The sequence below is a fragment of the Larus michahellis genome, chromosome 2 (genome assembly GCF_964199755.1).
Source record: "Larus michahellis chromosome 2, bLarMic1.1, whole genome shotgun sequence".
Classification (NCBI taxonomy): Eukaryota; Metazoa; Chordata; class Aves; order Charadriiformes; family Laridae; genus Larus; species Larus michahellis.
The window spans coordinates 162175552-162198075 of record NC_133897.1 but is presented as its reverse complement, the minus strand read 5'-3'; the positions used below and the strand labels follow the sequence as shown (position 1 = coordinate 162198075).

General features: G+C 38.1%; 1 protein-coding gene across 10 annotated transcripts in view; it reads right to left on the bottom strand.

Annotated features, from left to right (window-relative positions):
- Positions 1 to 22524, bottom strand: part of KHDRBS3 (KH RNA binding domain containing, signal transduction associated 3) — a 93546-nt gene that overhangs the window by 11747 nt on the left and 59275 nt on the right. For all 10 annotated transcript variants that reach the window (XR_012585804.1, XR_012585805.1, XR_012585802.1 and 7 more), the window contains one exon: positions 13731 to 13813. Coding sequence is in view for 5 of the 10 variants with exons in the window: in XM_074577896.1 (XP_074433997.1) it covers positions 13731 to 13813 (83 nt within the window). In the remaining 5 variants the exon portion in view is untranslated. The remainder of the gene's footprint in view (positions 1 to 13730; positions 13814 to 22524) is intronic.

Sequence of the window (22524 nt, the reverse complement as noted above, 5' to 3'; positions counted from 1 at the left end):
AAGCAGTTTCTTCCTAGCGGCAGATGGGGGCGGTACCTGAAAATTCCACAGTGTCTACTTTGCAGCTGGATAATTGCATTGCATGATAGTCAGGTGAGTTTTCAAGCATTTTCCTAACCATCAGGTAAACAGTACAAGTGCAATCAACACTGGAGTATCAGCTGTGAATCAGGTCTTTTGTACATATAGAGCCCTTGCTTATATCTACTCATATTTAACTTTCGTATTCCCACTCCAGCACAATGTCTTTGGGCTGACAAGAAAGAAGCAGAGATGGCAAAGGAAAAAATGCTTTGGTTTTCCATGTCAACATAAAAACTCGGAATCACACAATGGCACAGAAGGATTAGCAAACAACAACAAACTCAACAAGTATGTCAGATCTAATTGCTGAAGGCTGGGCATTAATTCTACAATGCTTAGAGGAAGCATGAAGTGAGGTTTAAGCAGTTTAAATAAGGCCAGGGCAAAGTGTCTGCTTTCTCTGATCAAGAAACAGCCTGAGACAGAGAAGAGCACCCTCAGATTTTAGCACTGCATCATTGATGAAGGAAAGCCTTACAGAAGCTTTTTTTATCTAGTAAAACAGAGGACTGGGAAGCTTCTGCCGCTCTTCTAGAATCACTGTGCTGTGAGAAATGTCTTAAAATACTTTAATTTAGAAGTATTCAACATAAGCCTTCAAAGGTCTTATGGAATATGACCTGAATTTCTCAGGCTTTTCTGCTAAGCTGATTGTTTCTGAAAATATCTTGATGAGCCATAATAGAAGAACAAATCTTTATAAAAAAAGATAAATAGCAGCAACTGCTTTTGACATGATGTCTAAGTCTTAAGGAACTCTTACCTTTTATACTATATTAACTGCTAGCTTATTCTGGGTAGCAATGTTGGGATATTCTCTTGGGAATGGTAGACAGAATGGTAGTTTCAACCTAACCCTCATGAAGATATCAGAATAGGTCATTAGGCTATTTTTGTGACAATCCTAGAACAGGCGTGCCAGCCACACAGTGCCAGTATTCTAGAGTATTTCCAAAATATGCATAAATGTAGTCAAAATACATTGTGATTAATGAATGCGACTGCCATGGCCCTTTAGATTTGAAATAGGCATCTTTTAGAATCAGCACTATGCCGTTTCTGTGTTTGAAACAGCAGCAGTATGGCAGGGGGCCTCATTGCTACGGGGAGAGTAAACGGTGTCTGATTGAAAGCTTCTAGTTCAATGGAACAGCCCAGTCTTAAGCACTGACATGGCCAGATACCAGGTTTAAGCACTGAGTGACTTGAAACTTTCTTCATCTTCATTGATGAAAAATAGTCTTTGCAACCAGTTGAGCTTCCTGTAATGCTTACTAGGGAAAAATGGAAAAAGTACCCTGATTTTTCTTTTGCACATTATTATCACATGTAACTGCGGGACTGCTCCCTTTAGACAGAAGTCAGGGCAGTTTGAGAAAGTGACCAAAAAACCTTCCAAACATGAAGGTTTCCTTTTATGCCAACATCACCTTTGTCCTTCTACACAGAGGTTGCACAGAACAGCAGCAAAGTAGGAAGAACAGAGGACGTCTCATGTTGAGGATATCCCTAGCAAGAGGTCTTACATGGCAGACCCTGACTGATATGACCACATCTGAACAGAACTCTTCCACAAGGACGCGGCTCTTTCCATAGAATCATAGAATGGTTTGGGTTGGAAGGGACCTTCAAGATCATCTAGTTCCAACCCCCTGCCATGGACAGGGACACCTCCCACTAGACCAGGCTGCTCAAAGCCACATCCAGCCTGGCCTTGAACACCTCCAGGGATGGGGCAGCCACAACAACTCTGGGCAACCTTTTCCAGTGTCTCACCACCCTCACAGTAAAGAATTTCTTCCTAATATCTAGTCTAAATCTCCCCTCTCTCAGTCTAAAACCGTCACCCCTCATCCTATCACTACACACCCTGATAGAGAGTCCCTCCTCATCTTTCCTGCAGGCCTCCTTTAGTGCTGAAAGGTCTCCCCGGAGCCTTCTCTTTTCCAGGCTCAACCACCCCAACTCTCTCAGCCTGTTCTCATAGATGTTCTCCAGCCCTCTGATCATCTTTGTGGCCTCCTCTGGACCCACTCCAACAGGTCCATGTTCTTCTTATGTAGGGGGCCCCAGAGATGGATGCAGTGCTCCATGTGGGGTCTCACCAGAGCACAGCAGAGGGGCAGAATCACCTCCCTTGAGAATCCTACCAGATCCTCCTTCCAGATTCCTACCAGTTCTTCAGACGCAGCTGCTTCTGATATCAAAAAGCACCCATCTACAGTAAACAGGAAGAACAATGTAATGCAAATGTTGCTGTCAAGATAACAGTCACTGTAGTGAAGCTTCTCATAACTCCACAATTGTCTTGAACACTGAGTTGAGTACCTGTTCTTAATGCTTCTGTGGATCACTAGAACACCATATTCTGTAACCCAGTTAACAGCAGGACAATACAAAACCAGGATATCAAGAGGAGATCCACATCTTTTCTTGTACCTTGCAGACAGATTTTTATTTAGTGGCAGAAGTGGCACTTCTTAGCAGAAGCTTTTGGTACATATTCTCATCCCTGTTTCTCAGTTTATGTCTGTAAACAGATAATGATCTCAGAAAACATTTGAGACCTATAACTGAAAGCTTTATAAAATACAGAAAAATGATGCAATCTTCCTTAAATTATATCCCATTGTGCTCTCATATGGATAATACAAAGAGGAAATCTATTACCTATAATCCTAAAAGATGATCAGAGTGCCCTCTCAAGGATTCCCTTAGCTATCACTATTTAGAAATTACTTTTTACAGCAGAAGATGTAATAGATTTCACTTTTGAAGCATAGTGAAATGCCCTCGGAGGCATCTGTGTTCTGGTGCTACCTGCCAGGCAGAGAACTATACAGATTTCCCTAAAGCCAACAGTTTTATGATCTGAAATGTCCAATTACTGCTGTCTGTGAACTCATTTAGTATTCCCCCTTCCATGTCCTATCTCTCAAAACAGGAAAGGTAAATGGCAAGTAGCAGAGGTGACCGAAGCAGGCAGTACAAATAAGGCTTCTTCTCAGGAACAGCAGAGGCAGCTATAGCTTTACCTTGAAGCTGTGAATAGGATACAGCAACAATCCATTCCTAAACACGAAAAATGTTAAGTAAAATGTCAAAAATTTGCTACTTCAAACAAGAAAGCACCAGCAAAAAAAAATAAAAACTCAGGCTGCCTTAATATCACATTTTGGTTCAGCCTGTGAATTAGAACCAAATCCCAGCCATCCCCACAATACATTTGTCTGGTTGGCAAATGAGTCTGGGGGAAGTGAACGAGACTGGTGTCAGAGGAAACTAAACTGGGAGTCTTAAACTATCCAAGCGTGTACCAAGTGTGTTCCAACTGCTAAATGGAGAAGGGAGATGAGAACTAACATAATCATTAACATGGAAAATGATGCGTTTTCTTCCCTTTCCCTCCAGACAAGGCTACTCGGGACAGCAGAAGCACCTGAAAGGTATGGGTCAAAACCTTCAGACTATCCATTGCGTGTGGGTATTATTGCGTTTAGTTCTTGCTTATCCCTCAAGTCCTGCATAAGATGTTGTTAGGGATCCAAGATGATGTTACTTGTCACAGATTGGAGTCCAAGTGAACACCGCCTCTAATACATCATCGTCCACAAAAACCACACAGATGGTATGTCACCATTTTGCCATTAGAAACACCACTCAGGAAGTATCAGTACAACTTTTGCCAGTTTCTTATAAATTTGATACCCTTACTCATCAATTGAAATTGAATAGCATTTGAGAAAAAAAAATCATAAAAGTGCCATCAAGTAATGCATTCGATTAAAGAAAGATTATGCTTACTGTTTTCGGGGCTCCATAATCATAAGCATCTGACAGATTTAAAAGCAATGTATTCCCAGGTTTGAGATCTTTCCAGTGCCTCCCCAGTGCCCCTCACTCAGGCGAGGTTCCAGCCTTGCCTCTCCCAGTACAATAAGGCAGATCTCTGCCTCTTGAGTTAGAGAGAGTTCAATCCACTTCACTGCTAACACTTGTCTGCTGGCCTTATGTGAGCTCTCCTCCTTTTATCAACATGTAAGTTCCAAGCACATCGCATCTGACACAGCACAAACCTCAAATTATGATGGTTACTAAACTGTATTTTTCATCACCTGTCAACTGAATGATGACAAAATTGTGCTTAAAAGTGCAATTTACAGCTCCCAGTATTTCTTCTTAAATAAAATACAAGCAGGAGAAATAAGACCAATTTAAAGTTTTCCTGCAACCATCTCTGTTTTCTGGAGTTGTCCAATTAAATAGATATTTCCTCATAAACACAAAGAGGCGAGACTTTTCTTCCCTTGAAAGCAACCAAGTACTACAGGACAATCTAAGAGAAAAAACTGCAACTTTCAAGTACTGCTAGTAAGCAGACATCGTATGTTGACTAGCAACCAGCAAAACAGTGTCCAATCTCCAGCTACAAAAAGGTGTTCTGTGACAAAAATATGTTCTGACCTGATGAAGCCTGATTTCTCATGCCTCTCTCATTCAACTCGTAGACACTGGCTTCCAAGAAAGCATGGGTTTCCAGTGAAGTTCCTTCTCCACTCCACGCTGGGGAAAATAAATCTTCCCTATGGATATTCTTCACTGTCTGCTGTGAGTGTGAATTTATGATGCTGCCCTTTCTCTAGTCATAGAGAGACTATGTCGTCTCTCTTCCTTGCCGTGGCATCTCCTAATGAAACCAGCAGGAAGTTCGTTATGTGAGACATTTGAAAAGTTATTTCTAACTGAATAATAACTTTAATTTGTAAGATTCGGAAGTCTGATTATCCAGGCTCTGTCCCCAAAGACAACACATCTAGGAGCACTGCTGCAGCATGTTGCTGAGGCCTAGCAACAGAATACACTCCTTCCTTTTTCTTACCTCCACCATCCAAGCTTAAAGTACCTTTTTAAAAAAAACAAACCATACTGTAATTAAATTGAAGCCTTCACATAATTACAATATTTTAAAACTATGACTAATTCCACGAGTTACCATTAATAACTACAATATAGCATTTTATATTTCAAAAATATTCACCGTTAATGAGTTTTCTTTCTAAGGACTTCTCAAAAGATCTTATTTGACCTATTCATTTGTCTTGTTTTCACCTGTGCGACCAGTCAAGGAAAAAATCCTACAAAATACTCGTCCTCTTATAATTATATTGTGGTAATTCAAGCACCAAGTTTAAGATACTGTAGGATTACCCAAGTAAAATTAAACCAATCACAAAAAATAATCTAATTTTATTAAGTAATCGCTTTACAAAAAATAATCTAATTTTATTAAGTAATCGCTTTTTTGGATTCCTCAAGTAGTTAAAATTTCATGTTACTACTTTTTGTACTACTATAACACCCCTAAGTTTTCTCCAACAGGTCTCTAAATTTATTTTAAAATGCATTTTCATTTGTTTAGAAAACATTGAGGCATAGTCATAGTCAAGTTTAATACTTAAGTCATGAAGAAAACAAATTATTTTTGGTATCTAAAAAGCACTTTACTAAGTATAATTAGTACAAATTAAAAGTAATCCTAACATTTCTTAAACAGTAATTTACTAATGTTAACATGACAAGGATTTTAAAAACCTTTCCCAATTTTATGAGTGCAGCGTGTGATGTACTTGTGTTAAGATTAATTTTTTCTTTAAAGATAAGCTTTCTTCCATCATTACGCTTGGATTGCCTTAGTCTTATTCCTGCTTACTGAGGTTTCAGACCAGATTTCTGCAAACCGGTTTTAAAAGAAAATTGAAACGCGTATGCGAGACTCACAGGTGAAACTATCTGTGCTATTGAGGCATGTCCGATTATTTTATCATGTCACATTTTAACAGGTAACAAAAAAGGAAAATCTATCTAAACCTGAAGAACTAGATCTGAAAAACTGCAGAAAATCTCTTCCAATAATATGAGCGTAAAATTTAAGCAGAAAACCACATAGCAGGGATTTTCAGTTAAAAGACACATTAGCCTCTTTATGCTAATGCTTTTGCGGCTTTAGTTGCGCAGAATTATAACCTCCACTAAGCTCGTACATAGCAGGTGTTCAGAAGCAACAATTGCAAAATACTAGCCATTTGCACTGTGCCCAGAAATCAAACTGCTGTGGATTGATTTGATTTATTAGCCAGAGCATGAAATACAAACAGCTCCTAGCATTAAAATCCAGAGCATTACACCTTGGAAAGCTACAGTAACAGACACTGCTTTGCATATAATGCATATTTATACACCCTGGAAATGCATGATTGCTGACAAACTTAATGTAAATTTAAAACACTGAGCATCACAAACAAAATGTTAGCAATTAACTTTCGAATACCAGTAGCAACACCTCTATAAGCTAATTTCAAACCCATATACTCAGCTCTTTATGAAAATCCTCCTCTTTTACACAATACTGTCGTCATCTTTTGTGGGACTACTAAGCATGGTTTCAGAATGTACCTAAAAATTTGAGTTCTAATGGAAAAATGGGGAGGGTCTTGCCACAAACTACATAATAGGAATCAGGTTCTCTCAAAACTAAGGTGCCTCTGGAGCCGCATAAAATCAGGGATTTAGAGATTTGAAGGATTTTAGAAAACCAATTTATTTGCATTATTTAGGCATCAGTTGAACAATGGCCACTGCCAGATCTGAAGGTGGGGTTTTTTCAGTCCTCTTTTCAACCCAGTCTGGTTACTTAGTTCTTCAGTAACCACCGCAAGCTCTGAATGACAAGGTTCCTCAAACCCTTCAAACCACGAGGTCTTTGTGCACGGTCCTCCCTATTTTAAAGCAATTTTGTGTCTTGAATCAGTCACCGTTGAAAACAGTGGTAAAGAACAAGGCTTCACCGCGCGGTGTTTGTAACGCTGCGTTTTTAACATGCTTAGGAATTACCACATGCTTTTAGATAAATAGAATAAAGTTGCAGTATGTACTTCTCCCTTCCCAACACCTTCTCTAATAAACAGAATGAAGTAGCGGTACTGACACATAGGTATACTAAAGAGAATTTGCCAGTTCCCTCAATTCAGACTAGCCAGCCTGCATGGCTCTAAGGTTTGCAGGCGACTTACAGGTATTGGAATGTACCACATTTTGGTGTGATTTGGAATAGTAGCCATTACTGGCAGGTATGCAAGCAGAGCAACTGAGAAATACTACGTTTAAGCCAATTGCAGAATGGTTGTTGCAGACAGATCTAGAGCATTAATAGGCAAGCGCCCCCCTGCTCTGGCAGGGGGGTTGGACTAGATGATCTCCAGAGGTCCCTTCCAACCCCTACCACTCTGTGAAGTGGGGAAAACCAAAAAACATTGCAGAAAACAGTAGCCAAAACCAGCAATTACCCTAAATCCTAATCTCTCCTCTTTTGTATCAGTGCTTAGATTAAATTCTGCAATGGAGTGAAGGCGAAAACACCCTGACTGAAGATTTATAATTTTCAAACTGTTTTAGATAAGTTGTAAGAACACAAAGCGACATTACTACACAAATGACTTTCTTGCCTGTCCTGGTTTAGCCTGGGGTGAAGCTGACTTTCTTACTGGTATGGTGCTCTGTTTTGGATCTGGGATGAGAATAGTGTTGAGAGCAGACTGGTGGGTTTTTGTTGTTGCTGAGCACTCAAGGCCTTTTCTGCTCCTCACACCACCCCACCAGTGAGTAGGCTGGGGGTGAACAAGAAGTTGGGAAGGGACACAGTTGGGAAAACTGACTCTAACCTACCAAAGGGATATCCCAGACCACATGATGACATGCTCAGCATACGTAAGCTGCGGGAAGGAGAAGGAAAGGCAGGGGATGTTCGGATTGATGGTGTTTGTCTTCCCAAGTAACCGCTACACATGATGGAGCCCTGCTTTCTTGGAGATGGCTGAACACCTGCCTGCCCATGGGAAGCCGTGAATGAATTCCTTATTTCGCTTCGCTTATGTGCAGGGCTTTTGCTTTACCTTTACCTGTTAAAGCTTTACCTTTTAAACTGTCTTTATCTCAACCCATGAGTTTTTCCTCACTTTTACTTTTCCGATTCTCTCCCCCATCCTAACTGGGGTGAGTGAGCAAGCGGCTACATGGTTCTAGTTGCTGGCTGGGGTAAACGATGGCATTGCCCCTAAACAGACACAGGCATATAGTTATACAAACTATTCCTGTTTGCCGATCCAGGCTGCTGATCTCTGTTGTAGATAAAAAGACAATGAAGCTAGACAAAAGCAGGTTGGTGTTTTTTTTTTTTTTCTCCAAGACAAGCAGTATTCAGTTTTAAATACCAGCAGACAAGCCTAAAGTTGTTTGAAACTTCTGAGTGCCATGAAGCAGACAGATGGGGTTCTCCGCAGTTTTTTTTTTTATACTACAGTAGCTGTGTTACCCATTCTCTCTTGATAGCAAACTTAAAAGCACACAGTAAACCTTTAATGTTGTTGGAGAGGTAACAAACCCGGCCCGCTTTCTCGGCAACCTTGTCACATAATCTGAATTTTAGCAACAAACATCGTTCTCTGGCATGTTAACTTTCTGCAGCATCTGTCACTGCTATGAATGGTTGATCATAAGTACCTCTCTAGTCATCTCAATGCTATTAAGCAGATGGCAGCGCTAAATCCGAATGATGTAGTACATCTCCCTGGTGGACTTTGTTTCCATACACTACCATTATTCTACAATTCCTCCGTGATAAATCTTATGTATTCTGGAGAACATTAAACAGTGAACTGACAGTGGCAATTGATTTATTAGCATCCATTTCCCTTTGCCCTATTATTGTTTTCGCCAACACTTGTGCGGATCATACATGGAGCCGCTAAGGGGCAAAAGCACTTTTGCTCAATTTGAAACATATTTCAGAGATTTAAAATGAATAGATTTTTTTCTTCATGCTGAAAATGTTTTAACCTGATCTACAAATTTAAATGAAGACTGAACTAAATGCTCCCGTTTCCTCCATAATATTCTTCTCTAAATTTTCATAGTAAAATCGGTCTAGCATTAACATCAGGCCATTAAAACACCCCCTACTTTCTGCAATAAATCCAAATAAAGGATTACAGTTCTAGACAGATGTGGGGAAGCCCTTGAAGAGTCAGCTAGGTCATGTAAGTAAGGATGCATATGTGCTGGTGAGGGGAGCTGACACATCTGTGTTCATCTGACCTAAGAAAATACCAGCACCAGCAGTCACATGAGTGTGACATTTCACACCTGTAACTCACGTTCTATCGTAAGATCCCAAAGAGGTTTTTAGCATACAACTGCACATGTTAAGTTACTACATATGCATATAGAAGATATTTTATGAAGGAATTACTGACTGCATAATGTGAAGTCTCCCTGCCTGGCAGAGTAACGTTCAGCCTAGTCTTGCTGCTCTCCTTAGCTAGGCACTGAGTTATCAGCCATAAATGATGATCATTTTGACAGCATTCATTATGCTCTACTAAGGTAAAACTGTCTTGGCTGCTTTAAGTGTTTGCTAGCCTTTAGTTTTCAGAAATTAAGAAATATTTTGTTAAATTGTATATTTTTTTTAATAAAAATACTGAACAGCCTGGTTGATTAACCATCCCAGTTCATACTGGTAAAAATAACACCTACCAATCCTCTGCAAAAACTATACACATAATTTAGTCACATCTCTTCTAAAAATCAATTAAGATATTAGTAAAGCTCAGTACAACTCCAAGGGATAAGTCTTTTTGACCATACAAAAAATAATTCTGTTAAAAGACATCCTGAAGCACTATTTGGGGCTTTGTTGCACAAACAACCAACTGTGGATAAGAAAATATTTTAAAGGAAAATAATTTTTTATAGGATTACAGGGCGTTAAGGTAGATGAGAACTCGGAGAAAAGTCTGATGTTTCTCTCCCCATTAGTGCTGTGACGGGTTTTAACTAAAGCTTCAGATTGCTAAGCACAGAAAGGATACAGTCGCACACAATGTCAAATAAAACACCATTAAACTTTTAAACACACATGATTTGGTAGCAGCAAGGAGTTAGGCTATAGAAAGGAAGAATTGTTTACAGAGGTATCCAAAGTCTCATCTACCTTAATGCACACAAATATACAGTGCGCTATTTTTCATATCTGAACATATCACCCATCCTATTCCATCTCAAATTTGGCCATTTCTGGGAAATACACTAGAAACATCAAAATTAAAAACACTAAAGGATAGTCACATTGTGTTTTACTGAATGGTCAAATTCGGAGAATTTCCATCTTCAACAGATGAATCGCTAAAATAGGCAAAAACTTCAAAACCAAACCGAGTATTTCAACTGCCTCCACTGTATCACACATGTACACTGTACACACAACGTACACTCGTGAACATTAACCAGGTAAGAGAGGCACAGGCAGAGGGGTCATATACTGAAAAACTACTGCAAATAATTTAATGAGCAAATCCACCTTTTCAGTTTACTAGCTATTTCTCAAATTTCTTCTTTAATACCCAACATCATCACAACCTTCCAGAGAAATTAATATCAGAAGACATACTAGAAATACTATTGCATTTTAAGATTACTACTTCCAACTCACAGGAGGAAAGACGAAAAGTTATTTACACACGGTAGTCACTAAATGATGCATTTTAAACACGTGAATGCCCTCTATGCGCAAATGTATTTTCTTCACATTCTTTATGAGGGCAAAATAGCAAGAATGATATAAGACTAAACTATGAAAACAATACAATTTTCCCTAATTTCCTTCACAGTAAGGACATTGTAATGCACCTAAATATGATAAGTGTCTCTTAGTGGTTACAAAATGACATTTTGCAATATGGGCTACTATTTGATATTCAGATTAAAGATAGGAATGCTGTTCTAGGTAGCTCAGATGGCTGTTTATAGTTATTACTTTTTGTCTGCCAATACAATCCTAAAAATCTTTTTGCCAAGCCAGAAAATATGCCAGAAAATGAGTGTCGATACCCCATGAGAAACGTACAAGTGAATAATTTCTTGTTTTCTTTTACCGTGCAGCACTTAATAAAATTACAGGGAAAAAATGAAGTAATCATTCAGAAGATAATGGATTCAACAAAATCTAACAGTATACGTATTGTGAAACTACACGTAGAATACAAAGCAAAGCAATCATTTTATGAAGTATCTCCTTCCAGACTGGGATAAGCATGTGCACATATTAGATCTAAGAATATTTATATATATTCTTATGTATTAGCCCTTTACAACAGCAATTTCATTTCTTGGAAGATTTGCTTTCTGCTAATTTCTATTCAAAGGAAAAAAAAATCTTAGTGAAAACCTTCTTCACATGGAAAAAAATAACAAATTCAAGTAATGTTTAGTTTTGTCTCAGGCAAATGACTTTGTAATGCAGTCCAAACGTTTGTGTGCAATAAACCCATTTACCAACACTATAAGTAGTAAAACAATAGAATTACCAACATAAAAGCTGAGGACTATTTTAGTAATTTTCCTTTTGGACAAAAAACCATTATCAGCAGCTGCTGCCTAAACGTAACATCCCACAGAACCTCATATTTTGCAGGTCCTACACTGCTGGTTTCTTAAGTCATATTATTTTTGTCAGTTTTCAGTAGCTTACAAGACTCCGTAGGAACCAAGTATGAGACACAAAGGGGTTTTCAATCTGTTAGTTCTCAACAATAATGACACTTGAACTTTCCACTAAGCTTTTTCACATTGACTAAATAGTTGGGCACAGGGAAATATTCATAAAGCCCTGGAGGGAAGAGTGGGCCAAGAAAGCTGGTTAATATTCAAGGATCACCTCTTCCAAGCTCAGGAAAAACACATCACAACAAAGAGGAAGTCAGGCTGCGTGCAACAGAAGCGTGGCCAGCAGGTCGAGGGAGGTGATTCTCCCCCTCTATTCAGCCCTGGTGAGACCCCACCTGGAGTACTGTGTCCAGCTCTGGAGCTCTCAGCACAGGAAAGACATGGACCTGTTGGAGCAGGTCCAGAAGAGAGACACAAAAGTGGTCAGAGGGCTGGAGCACCTCTGCTATGAGGACAGGCTGAGAGAGCTGGGGATGTTCAGCCTGGAGAAGAGAAGGCTCCGAGGAGACCTTACTGCGGCCTTTCATTGCTTAAAGGGGGCTACAGGAGAGACGGGGAGGGACTCTTGATCAGGGAGTGTAGTGATAAGACAAGGGCTAATGGTTTTAAACTCAAGGAGGGGAGACTTAGATTAGATATTAGGAAGAAATTCTTTACTCTGAGGGTGGTAAAACACTGGAACAGGTTGCCCAGAGTTGTTGTGGATGCCCCATCCCTGGAGGTGTTCGAGACCAGGCTGGATGGGGCTTTGAGCAGCCTGGTCTAGTGGGAGGTGTCCCTGCCCATGGCAGGGGGGTTGGAACTAGATGATCTTTAAGGTCCCTTACAAATCTAACCATTCCATAATTATACAACAAAATTTAAGTTAGGTGTGTCAACACAACAGCAAAGCAGATATCAGGTATAAACAGCTTTGTTTTCAACTTTGCTGTGAACAGTTCTGTACTATTTCAGATATAGCTACACTGTAAAAAAGTCTTAAATATTTAGCAGAAGGTGAAACAGTCTAATCAGCATCTATTTATCAACATCACAATATCCACCAATATCTCCCTTTCCTACTGTTTTTGTCTTCCCACAGCACAAGTTTTGAAGCTCTAATCACTCCAAAAAAATCAAAGCAGTAATGCAGAACTAGAGCACTTTATTTTTTTTTTTACCATTTTCTCAACATTCTTGTTTCAACTATTTGAAGTTTATTGCCGTAGAAGTTTGAAGAAATTCTCGATGACATTACAAAATCTACTACTGACTAACTAGGAACGCTTGGTCTAAGAGAATAAGAGCAAGAATAAATTACAACTCAGTAAAAGGTGCACGGAAGGTCCCTTTCCAGATGTGCACATTAGAAGTACCTAATAGTGGGGACGATAGATCAAGCTGATAAATAATGCGTCACATGATATTTGCCATTAAGTTCAAACTATCACCTAATACAGGTAGTTTGTACTTCATAGCATTTTTCCCATCATTCAGACACATTAGTATTTCTTGTAATTCATGGAGTTTTTCAAATAGCAACTTCTTTGAAGAAAGCAACATTTTAAGAAAATAAATTGGATGTGCTTAAAAATACTCTTGAGAATAAAATGGGGAAAGGAACACAAATGGCAAGAGATTCAAATTTCTCACAAAGACAATTCCACAAAGGAGTAAAACTAAAGGGTGTACTGCTGTTTTAACAGTCAAATAAAGGTGAAATACTGGAATATAACCACATTTAAGTAGTAAGAAAATACAGTCAGCTCCGTGTTTCAGATGATTTAATACCTTTATAAAGTTTTTTCCTCTTCCTGCCCCTACTCCCTCCCAAAATGAATCTGAATTAAGTTTTCCTGAACTTCTGAAAACTTTCTGATTTATGATTTCGCATCACTAAAACTCTTTGCAGTTCTCATTTCTGCTTCTTTTCAACTACTCAACTTTACTTTTATACTTATAGAGACAAATAACACTGGGGGTTATTTCTAATAAGCCTCTTATAACATTTTTGCTGTTTAAGATGAAATTGAAAAAATCTTTAAGTAAAACTAACTTTCCAACTGTAGAATATTTCAAATGTAGTAACAGCATATCTGGAGACTCACCTTTGTGCTTGAGTGCTATAGCTGTTATCATAGGAATCATAGCTTTGCTCATCATAAGCAGTTCCATAACCATCATCATACTCCTGAAAGGATATAAAATAAAGGCAATATTAACCATAAGCACACTCCAGAAACAAAGTAGCAACCTAGTGCTAAATATAGAAGACAATACTTTCCTGAAATCATATATGACATACATATGTCATGAAATGGCAAAATCTTAGTGATATGAATAGAAACTGCTTCCATTTAGGAGGTAACACACACCTAAGTCTATAATTACTTTAAAAGTATTTTGAACTATTGGCAATGTGCTTTGATGAGATTTTTTTTTTAAGTTAACACTGGCTCATGCAGAGACAGTACAAATGCTTCATGTCTCCACGTAATTGCATTTGAGATGATTGAATTACTGATCTTGAGAGCAGCTCTGGAAAGCACCTCAAGAATCAAGACATCTCAAATACTATGCAACTTACTTAGGTAGCTGGTTTGTTTCTGGACAATAAATTCAATATTATATATAGATTATGTAGGGGAAATTCCCTGTAGATAAGACTAGTAAGAATGACTGGTTTCCTTCTTTGAACGCCCTCTGTATACTCTTCAAGTTGTGGGAGCTCAGCATCCATTAAGAAACGAAGAGTAAAGATTCCTTCCTCCTCCCACATTATCCGCACTATTTAAGTATACACTGTAGTAACACTCTTCCCAAAATAGCACTGGATTTAAATACCAAGTTAAACAAACCACTAACTCCAGCTACAAGCCATACAGAAGTTTAAGCTAAAACCAAGTAACAATAATGCTGTATTTTCCCAGAAACGGTTGAATGACAGAAATCCAAAGAACTGTCACCAATTTGTTTCATCCAATAATAAGCCCGAGCTAAACCCATGAAAAGTGGAAATGGCACATCCTTTGTAGTGATTCCTAGGAAATCCCAGTATCCAAATTCTGTCCAAATACACCAAAGACCTTAACGGATATTTAGGCATATCTTGTCCAATTTTGCCAGATGAGTGATCTAATGAGGAGACACTTTGAAGATTCAAGGGCTCAGAGAAATGAAAGTCAGGCATCATCTTATATACGATGTTTTCTGAATAAGTGTCTATCAAACCCTGGCAATGTAAGGATAGAGTCTCATGAAAGAACAAACTCTTTACCAGGAAGAGAAACCTTTAAGAATCTTTCAATGATGACAGAAAACAAAAACAACCAGCAGTATCAATTAGGTAGGGATGACAAATGATGGATTGTCCAACTCTAGTAGAAAAACATCTCCAATGATTGGAACCTGACAGCTTTCTAGGCATTGGAAGGAAAGCTTTCTATAGCAGAAGCCAATGACATCCTCAAAACAACTGATAGGAAACCGTGAATTTGCTAAGAGTTTTTAGCATTTTGCCAAGTCATTTGAAATTGCTTGTATGGAACACCAGGCAGTCTGCCCATCAACACTGCTTCACCACCGCTAGATCAGCGAACATGATTGTTTCCCAGCAGTGATTAGTAGAAGGGTGTCTATGACTATTTGCCAGCACAAATGAGTGACAGCCTATTCATAGGTATGGAAGAAGAAACGAGGATTCTTCCAATTGTCTGTTGCAAAGAGATCCCCGGATAAATAGTCCCACTTGAAAAGGAATTGCATTGTTTTCTCTTTCAGTGATTCACTGTCCTGAAACTAAACATTAAAACAGAACCTTAGCATTTTCTTTGCCCATCTGATACAGACATGGATTTTTCTTGATAAGCCACAGACTAAACCCACAAAAACATTGCCTCCTGGCAGCTCTTACGAATAAGCACTTTATTACTTATTGATGCCATACACAGACATCTGTTAACAATACAGACATTGATCAACAGCAGAAGCTGAGCCAACTTATTTGCTCTGTTCCAGAACATTTACATGACATTTGTTCTTCTCTCACAGAATCTCCCAACTGTGAAGCAGCCATCCCTACGAGGGGCTCCCAAACTTCAAACCGCACACACCCGGCAGTGACAACAAATTAAAGCAGAGGACTGAAATTAAGCCTTTTAACATGTTTGGAAAGCTTCGCCACTAAGGAATCATTGGAGAGTTCTTAAGCAATCGGTCCTGTTCTTCACATTTATGTTACTTACTTTACTAAAAAATTAATCATGAAAGAAAATGGGAAAACAGACTACTCTGAAGTTGTGGTGTATCTATGATTTCTTGAAGGCAAAGGAACAAAGTAAATTTGAAATAGGAAGACCCTTAAGAAAATGTCCAGCGGAACAAAAATAAAATGTTGGGAAGCTCCATGCTATATCAGATTTAAGTTTTTCTAGTATTCACATTTCTCTTCCAGAGAAATTCTGCCCAGAACTCATTACTGTTCACCATTTTGTGTTAATAAATTGATTACTGTAGAAATTAAGTCCATCATTATTATTATATTGTTGAAGGTGGCTCTTATAAGCTCTGAATGGAAATATATCTGGTTTGTAGTTTATATGTGGGACACTTGTCACTTAGCATTAAAAAGATCAACCTGTGCTCTTGCAATGACAACAATCTGCTTAAATGGCTCAATTCTTCCTTTTTATTACTGTACTTACATTTATAAACCCAAAAATTTATATTAAAACGGAGATAAATTTCATGTGCCATGTGCTGCAAAAATAGAATAGGTTCAAAGAGCTGCTCTCAAAGAGCTGCTCTCAATGGCTTGCTCTGTTAGAGATAAGAGATTCAAATTGCAAAACATTTGTTTATTGTGCTCTATTCCCTTGAAGTAGCAATTAGGCAGGGGCAGCTGAAGTATTTTTCAGAGCTTTCCCTGAATTAGGTCTGACACAGTATTTTCTCTTAGTCATACAATATTTGAAAACTTTCTCTATCAGGAGGCTACAAATAAGGTTGGCTAAAGGCAGAACGTTTTACGTTTTAGTTTAAATCTATACTACTTGGGTATTTTCTTTCCATAACACAGACCTCTTGTGGCTTCAATATATGTTTTCTTTAACTTCACTTAGTATCTAGGTGAAATATCCTTGGTCATCTGGCCTGCTTTAGTACTATAAAATAACATGCTAGCTTAAATGAAACCAACTATCATTTTTACACATATATAATGAAAATGGACAGGACAGACCTTAAATATGCACAGATACAATGTACTAAAGTACATCACAGATTTACTGACAAGCATTGCTATACAAATTTCTTTGTGTATAATACAGGAAGAATTACACCTTCATAAGAATATTTTAATTGCATTTTTCCTGCTGTTTTTTTGGCATATTTCAGGTATTTATAAAAGCACTTTTATATTTAAAGCCATTATTCTTCATGTGAACGACAGCATTTGTGTTCCTACCACCTACCAAATGCAATACACTGGACTTCTCTACTCCAATGACCTAAGTCTATAAATAGCACTTCCTGAAGGTATTCCATAATCAGGAAGAGTTTAGTGGTGAAGCTGTATTTCCTCTCCTACTCCAAAAAACAAAAGCCCAAACAAGATCACATTTTCATTCCGTGAATGGGAGCATTTTGTTTGTTACTCATTATTCTACTTCTCAGGATAACCTAGACAACTAACACTCATCAGATTTAGTCTGATCAAAAGAAGGGAAGTGTGCTGTATAGTTCATGCTTATAACAAAAAGGTAGAAAAAAAATTAGCTGAAAATGTATTTTCCACACATTTGAAGTATTAAGTAGGAAGGTATCAAGAGTGATTGTCCTGACTTGTGTTAATTTCAGTCTTAAGAATCTTCCCCCAAAGTAACAGAACAGCTAGAATTACAAGACAGATCTTCTGAAAAGAAGATGAAATTACCCTGTAAAATCTCAAACCTTACTAATAACTCCTTTATTAAGCCAGCCTACAAGCCAGAATCACATTACATCTCCTCTTAAAGAGAGCTTCTGCCCGCAGTTGGCTCAATGGCAGTGCCTGCAGTTGATATAAATCCAAAGAGCAGCACCGGTAACAGTAATTGTTCAGCGCACAAAATGCAGACATTTTTCACGACCAGAACCAAAGGCAATGTGTAAATATGCACCCTTCAAATATATTAAATAGTAACTGACTATTACAGGTCAAAAAGATGATAAAAGCAGTGAAAACAATCTTCACCAAAACTTCTGCACTACCCAAAACATTATAAATCATGCTAAGCTTTGCTCATCAGTGTTTCTTTCTAATAATTAAGTACTCTAAACATACCCTTATTCGTGGGAAATAGGAAACAGTGGCTTTAAATGATAATCTGCTGGCAATGACAATGATGGACTAGTATTTGGGCCCTCTTTAGGGGAAATTAACAATGTTTCAAAGAGAACAAGACAGAGAAACAGGAAGAAAGACAAGGGTAAAAAGTTCATTTTAACAAAAATGCCATTTGCAGTGCTGGAAAAAAAAATCATGAAATCAATAAGAAATCAATTTTCCAGCTCTCCCCAACTAAGGAAATCCATCCAAGGGAAAAAAATTAAGGCTGTTATCACTACAACTAAAAGGTTGTTGTTTCTTTTCCTCATCATTCTATAAAATTAATACTGATACCACTACTTTATCATGGAATACTGGAGGAATGTCTTCCTTTTAGGTAAAAGCTATCACAGTCGAAAAACTGTTTGTGCAGACATTAACTTGAAGGAGTAAGAACATGAGACATCACTACAGTGCAATGAAGAAACTTTTTTTCCGCAATTTAGAATTATAAAGGGAAGGAACAGCCATTTTGTTATGTGGAAATAACATCACTCCCATCGTTTAATCAACGGGGAATATGGGACAATCAAAAGAAATATGGGCAGCTACTACCATCTAAAGTCTGAGTGATAACATTAAGGACACTAGCAGCAAACATGCACAGACTGTAACCTCTTTATTTTGTAGATTTTCATCTGTTTTCATCTAGAAGGAGCCTAGTGCATATTCAAGCAGAACAAATAAGGTATTCTCGGAATAAAAGATGTTCTAGTGGATTGTCTTTCACACACCTCAAAAAAAAAAAGGAAGAGCTGCTAATGAACAGAGGCAGTAACATTTAAACCAAGTTACCACCAGGCCAAAACAATTTTGGTTTTCTATATACAACAGCAGGGAGCAATGTCAGAATCAGGAGGACAACTCATGCTCATTCAAATAATATAGTCAGAAAGTGGTCAACTTGGATCAGCAGCTTTAACTCTAAAATAGCTTAAGAAAATATTTTATATGCACATTATGGGTGAACTTTCAACTTCAAGACAGGCGGGTGGAAAAGCTTTTCAGTCTCTCACCAAAAACACTCCACTGAATTCCACAGCCTGAGTTCCAGTCAAAATGAGAAGATTTTCCATTCTCTCTCCACCTCACCCTGAAAACCCCAGAGAAGGCAAGTGCAAAAGATTAAAAATGAAAGGAAACAATTGAGGGACTTAACTTTAAAAAGGGTTGTTGGGTATTTTTTTTGTTACATTTGTTTCTTCTTGCTTATCCTATTTAGCTTGAAAAAGAACATTGTAACCAGCAAAAAAAGCCAAGAAATTATGGTTTGCTGTTATGAACTTGCTTCCCAAAGTCTTACCTGAATTCACCCTGACTTTAAGAATAGTCTTAGCACTTCTGAAAAGCCACAACTCAGTAAATACACTGCCTAAAGAGACAGACAACCCAAGTGGAAACCACGACATTATCCACAGAGGGTAACAGAGACAGAATGGACAGAAGATCGTTTTTCTAATTCCTTAAGAATGAAGCTTCCTCAAACCCTTTTCAGGAACCCGAACAAAAAGCTTTACACTCAAAACAATTAAGCAAACAAAAACATTTGAAATTAACATTTTAATCCAATAAATTAAGGGAGAGTTTAAATTCTTTGCAAAGTCTCACATCACCTGGATTAGCCCTTACCTTTGCCACCTTAACCCCAAGAAGCATTTCTTTATAAAAGATTGGGGTTTTACATATTGTATACAAAGTTTTTGCTCCTTTTTCAACAGATCTTTCCTTTTTCAACCACAGACAGTAAATGAGCAAATGAATGTTAATTAGAAAAGTCTACATTAAAAACAGTTTACCTTGCAAAATCATCATTGTGTTAATAGATCCAAGAAATTGCTTCCACAATATGCTTTTTTAATCCTAATTTTCAGTTTTTTTCAAATCTAAACCTAGTATGATCTCAATGAGGAGATAAAGAATTCAAACTTAATGCTGGAGATCAAGAAACTATTTGCATCAGCTTTCTAGGAAAGGGCACTAAATAACAGGCTATACGTTATTCAGCTGAATGGGCTCTCACCTGTAAATAAGACTTTTGTTCATTTCTTTCACTAATGGATAGATAATGTGTATTTTATAACAATCATAGGATTGTGAAATGGATTTCTGTTCTTAGCCATCCACCCAAATGTCACTTGAGACCAAACCTCCCTTAAATCTTCCCACAAATTTGTAAGGATTTCTTGCAAAATCAACAGGACAGAAACCACCGCTCCTGACACTGTGTCTAGCAGGGCAGCCAGTATCCTGGTGGTCAGTGCACCATCTCTAGAGAGAACCAAAGGAAAATGAAGATCCACAACCGGCATCTGAACCAAGGGCCGTCCACTACTGGAGAGACACTGAGCTCTAAATTAAGAGGAGACATATAGCATTGTATCTTCTGCTCATCGTTTGAGTGGTATCTTGTTAGCCAGCATGTTGCATGTCTTCTGGGTCTTCCCCATTTTTCAGGGGAAACAGTATGAGCATAGTCTCATACTATTTTAGTATCTATAACATACATGTACCTTCTAGTATATGTAGTTGAGTATAGTCTCGTAGTACAGACTTAGTGTAAGAATTACAAACTTAAGTCTGAAGCACTGCTTTGTCCACCAGTAAAAGCAATGGATTTCTGGAACTATCCAGACACATATGCTTCAAGAACTATAAACTTTTCAAACTTAGCAATCCCTAAGGCTTTAGGATCTTCCAGAATCAGGCAATAACTTAATGTGGATTTTAACGAGTAGATTTTGAAGTCTGTTATCGTCATCCCTTTTGTATCCAAGTGTTCTGTGCACCCTTCTAAGTCTGTATCTGTAAGTTAAAAAAAATATCTTTGCATGTAATTGGAAATAGTTCATAATGTTCTCTTTCAAGTTACAATTTACATTACATTAGAAAAGCTCCCTAGGTCTCTTACTGGTAGACATTCCATCTTAATTCAATTTTTTATTACAGAAAGTAATCTCATTGAAGCATTCTAATTGAAGCATTAACTGCTAGAAATTATACATGTGGTCACTGCATTAGAGAAATCTGCCGCTGAGGTAACCCTTGTCTGAACACAAAAGAACATCAATAAAATTGCCAGGAACAGATCTGAAGCTCTGCCACAACTTTCCCCAACACGCACTAGGAACACATATAGATCTGATTGCTTTCCGAAGTAGTGTTGAACTAAGTCTCGGCCATAGCTTGCTAGATTGCCGAGTTTTATTTCTCAGTGCAGACATTCCACACTGCCGCAGCAACAGGTTTTAAATCTATGTTTAAAGTCCAAATCTCAATGCCCGCCCCCCCCCCCTCCCCCCAAAAAAAAATATCTGATTATCAACTCAGATCTCACTTTGCATTTAACACATTTAAGCAGCCCAAATGGGACAGGGCATGATCACTAATATATTCATACAAAGTACAGAACTGAAAAACTTACAGAATTTTTACAAAATATTTACTGTTGTAAAATAAAAACAGCAACAAATACAAACCTAATCTTAAAAAAAAGCTTCAGATGCATTACTGATTTTGAAAAAGCCTCAAAGTTTGAAGCTAGTAAAAAAAGAAGACAACAGGAAGAGGTACTGCAACTGTTACTAGACAGTAACCGAGACTGCACCGTTATGGTTTAACTGAGGTTTGACTGAACATTGGCTAAGGAGTTAACACTAAAGAACAGCAAATTGCTAGCATACTGTTACTAATTTCCTGCTTATTGAAAACTATGGAAAAGCTTAAAATCTCCACCTAGCAAATACAATTTCTATTTCTTAATACAATAAATTATCGACTTACAAATACATAACGATATTTTTAGCTAGTAAACAGTTTGGTTCAATGAGTAGAGAAAAATTCTCATACAATTAAGAGAATGATGTCCCTGAAACTACCTGTAAGCACTTTGATAAATCTAACAACCATTTTATATGATTTCCCTTATCCAGGTATTATGAAAATAACCCTGGCCATGCTTCACACATCATACTAGGCTTTCTCCTGACCTGAGCAGTTGAGGACATGAAAATGGGAGGTGTGTTAGCCTTCCCAGAAAGTTTATCACAAACACAGCAGTGAGGTTAGAACAGTGATTATAAAGCTGGCTGGCCACAGAGGCCTGAATTTTCGCTATCATCTAAGCTGATGCTACAGCTATTAAAAAGACAATATTCACAGAAAGTGATAAGGAACTGTCATTTCAGTGGCTTCCAAAACTTCAGGTACTAACAATATGGTGAGGTCACAGGAGGAATGAGTCCTGGGGATGAGAGAGATCCATAAGTGAGACTGGCAACACTGGAATGGAAAAACTAGTTATACTCAACTGGAAGAAACATACAGATACTGCTGCTAGTCCGATGTGTTGTGTGACTTCAGCCAAGAAGGCCACATCAAGCATCCAGACCCAGCATTACAAACATCCCGGCAAGCTGACAGACAGTGGAGGTAAGTCTACCTCTGAAGAGCTTTCTGTAACGGGTAAATTCTGGACAACTTCCCTACTGACTCCAAGCACAGGACAGCTATAATCACCTGGCTCTAATCACCTGGCT